The 3,805-nt window shown below is 39.3% G+C and overlaps 1 protein-coding gene across 1 annotated transcript; it reads right to left on the bottom strand.

Moving 5' to 3' along the window:
* Positions 1–2,462: 2,462 nt before the first annotated feature.
* On the bottom strand, positions 2,463–3,212 carry LOC135151614 (uncharacterized; the record flags this gene model as incomplete). The annotated part of the gene is made up of 1 exon (XM_064090367.1): positions 2,463–3,212. A coding segment is annotated over exon 1 (750 nt), but the record flags the coding sequence as incomplete, so codon positions are not given.
* Positions 3,213–3,805: the final 593 nt, after the last annotated feature.

The following is a 3,805-nucleotide window of genomic DNA, read 5'->3' as shown; positions in this document are numbered from 1 at the left end:
TATGTTCTTGAGATAGGATTTAGACGAAATTCCATGAATTCTAGGATTGAATTGAACACCCTTCAGCTTAGGTCTGTAAATCTTAAGTTTGGGGGAACTGAGGAGTAGATATGCCTTTCTAGAAAAAAAGAAAAAAAAAAAAAAAAAAAAGAGTAGTAAATAAATTCACTGGAAAAATAAGTGGTAGAATTAACTAGGTTGAGCTCATTAGTACTCGAGTAATTAAGTCTGAGGGGACTTTGTGCCTAACAACCTAAAGCCCTTCGTGGTTTGGGATTGTTGACCCAACACTCGCTACATGGGTACTAGTGCATAAATCTTTAGGGATCTCAACCATTGCACAGTTAAATAAACCACTAGAATAGAGTGAATAATTGGTGTGTGAAGTCTTATGGTGTTCGTAACGCATTTACACTGCGAAGCGCTCTGACCTTAGACCGAGCAATTAATCACCAATAAAAAGAAAAAGAAAAAAAAATATAGTGAATAAAATAGAAGGGTGTGGACATTCTTTGGGACCTTGGATTTTAGTTGGACTTGAGTGACGGGGTGTTAGTTTTAAACTTTTACGATTCTTGATTGGGATTCTGTGGGAGTAGTAGTTTTTGTCTTGTCTCAATGAAAGAACATGCTTGCACACACTGGCACTCCACACTTGTAAATAGAAGAGTAATTGACTTAGTAGCGAGAGAGAAGTGAAACTCGAGAACATTAGCACAATCTGAGGTATTATAATTGGCAAGGCAATTACTTCATAGTTTACTCATTCATCACGTAGTTGCATTCATGCATTGCATTGTATTATTGTTAGTGTCGTTGACGCTTGAGGACAAGCATCAGTTTAAGTTTGGGGGTGTGATAAGTGGTATTTATACACACTTATAGGCCTTCATTTCCACTTAAATTGGTTGGTTGTACTTAAGTGTTTAGTGTCTTTTGATGTGTTTTTATTGTTTTTCTGTGCAGGTCACGAGTTGAGGTGATGAAGTGATTTTCTATCATTTTAGGTTGGTTTTGGTGCATTATTTGCAAGAATAGAGAATTGTGGATTCATCACGACTTGGGATTTTGTGGGTACATCTTCTACAAACCCTCACGAGAACACACTCGTCCACTAGAGCTATCTAGGGGTTTAAAGGGCTTGTTGCATATGCTAAATGCAACCGTGATCACCTACGGAAGTGGTACTAGAGCGAGGAAGGACATACACGCGAGAACGAGCGAGAAACGAAGAAACAGGGCCACCAGTGCAGACAGTAGCGCGCCCGCGCTACTTGTTAGCGCGCCCGCGCTACAGACTGCTGCAACTAGCGCGCCTGCGCTAGTTTAGCGCGGCCGCGCCCAGCAGAACTTCCCCGGGCCGGTTTTTACAGCTTTTCTGACGGATTTTCGCAGCGGTCGAGGCCCGTTTGACTTGGTCAATGTATTTTAATTTCTAGTGTGTAAACCCTAGCCTCATAGAAGTAGTTTTTAGTAGAGAACAATATCGTAATCATAGTTTAATTTTTATCGAAGCACATTATCAGTTGTATCGGATCGTTCTTTGCGAGGAAGTGACAGTTTCGAGCGAGATCGTGAACATCAAATCTGTAACGTGTGATCCTTATTATTATTAATTCAAGCATTTTTATTCCATTCAATTCTTGTCTTTTCTTTATAATGTTTTCATTAGAACCCATGATGTCGATTAGTTCGATTATGAACTAACAGCCTTCATGGGATTTTAATGGATTTATCGATGTAATCTAGTATCGAATATTAATTACTTGATGTTGTGACGTACGTTGATTTCTTTGCATGAGCCGTGCTTATTCTTCTTAGAAGCGTAGCTAACTTCTAAGTTGTTTGTTAATTCTTTCTGAAGCGAGAGTGGATGATTGAATTTAGAACTTTGCCATGTAAACATAGGATTATGTGAATGAAACATAATTTGTGGTAGACTTGAACTATTTTTATCACCCTGTGTAATCACGATAGACGACTTGTTATTAAACCTCTCTGCTTACACTACCGCTATAGAGATATAGGGTCTGAGCTTTGTTGGTGTCCATGAGATTTCTGTCTTAATTGCGGATTTTGATTGGTATGATATGTGTGCAACGAGAGTTGGCATGTATTACTTTCGTGTTGTCTGATTAGGATCAACAGTCGCATGTTAATCAGTAATTTCAATTCTAGATGAATTCGATAATGAAGTTAGAATCCCATGTGTTTTCCTATTCTGAATTTGATTAGTAAATTTAATTATTAGTATAAAAGAAACCATCCTTGTTAATTGTCTTGGCAGTGAAAATTGATCATACATTGTTGCATAGGTGCGTATTCTTAATTCACCAGTCTCTGTGGGATCGAACTTAATATATTACTTGTGATCACATGCGCTTGCGTGTAGATTTTTGCGAACACATACCAGTATCGTTTGTCTTCTTAGGAAGAGGACAATCCTTTTTCCAGTGACCCGACTGCTTGCACCGGTAGCACTTCCCTTTAGGCTTTTTCACACCACCTTGAACTCCCACTGCCTTCACAGCTTTCTGTGTCTGAGCCTTTTTCTTCTTCTTATTGCCTTTCGGCTTAGAGGAAGAACCTTTCTCAGCCACATTCACTTGAACACTCTGGCGAAATAATCCTTCAGCTGCCTGAAGTTCTGTCAGCAGTTCCGCAAGACTATACTGCCTCTTGTTCATGTTGTAATTCAAGCGGAACTGCTCAAAACTCTTGGGCAAGCTCATAAGGATAATGTCAATCTGGGTTTCCCCGTCAAGCTCTGCACCAAGGATCTCTATCTCATTCAGATGTGACATCATCTTGAGAACATGATCCCTTACAGGTGTACCTTCAGCCATCTGAGTGTTCATTAAAGCCTTCATGGCTACTTGCCTAGCAGCCCTATTCTGATCTCCAAAATGTTCCTTGAGATTAAAGAGCATATCCGAAGCAGTGGCCATAGCCTGATGCTGATGCTGCAAAACACCCGACATTGCTGCCAGAATGTAACATCGCGACATCTCATCAGCCTTTGTCCACCGCTTATAATACTCTTTCTCCTCATCAGGAGCATCAGCAGCGGGCTGCTCAGGCTTGGGTTCATAAGTGCAAAACTTGTACTCCTCAGCAGTCAACACAATGTCCAAATTACGTTTCCATTCAATATAGTTAGGTCCGGTAAGTTTGTTATCCTTAAGTATGGTGAACAGTGGATTAAACCCCATTATATCCTGAGAATCATGCATGAAAAAATCACATTACACATAAAGAAGGGTGCATAAAAAATTAAGTCCTATTGGTTCCTCTAACAATTATTAAAATTAAATGCACTAACGTTTAAACACCATAAGTTTCTGGTACGTCACGATGGGTGACATGTATACCACCTAAATTTGTTTAAACGTTACTTCGGTCCTATTACTAAACAATAAGCCACGTTGGGGTGGTCTATATTATTTTTCATAGCTAAGTGTATACCATCATCAAATCTTAAATTACCCGAAACCTATGGAACTTGGTACGCCACGATGGGCGGCATGTATACCTTCCAATATTTCTGGAATAGAATACTTCAATTCAATATTCGTGTCTGGTTTGATTTCTAGGCAGTGGAGGAGTCACATCGGTCTCACTTAATACCCATAAGCCTTCGAAATCGCCCCAAATCAGAGATAAAGAAAATCTGTATCTATTCGTATTAATTCAAGAAGTTTGTTCCAGTAATATCTATAACATTCTAGGCACCGACATAATTTATATTCGCCTTATATGTTAAATTACATACAAACAATGATGGAGACCATGGGATTTAATACCA

This window comes from Daucus carota, chromosome 3 (assembly GCF_001625215.2).
Source record: "Daucus carota subsp. sativus chromosome 3, DH1 v3.0, whole genome shotgun sequence".
Classification (NCBI taxonomy): Eukaryota; Viridiplantae; Streptophyta; class Magnoliopsida; order Apiales; family Apiaceae; genus Daucus; species Daucus carota.
The sequence above is the reverse complement of the archived record's forward strand: the minus strand, read 5'-3'. Positions and strand labels throughout refer to the sequence as shown.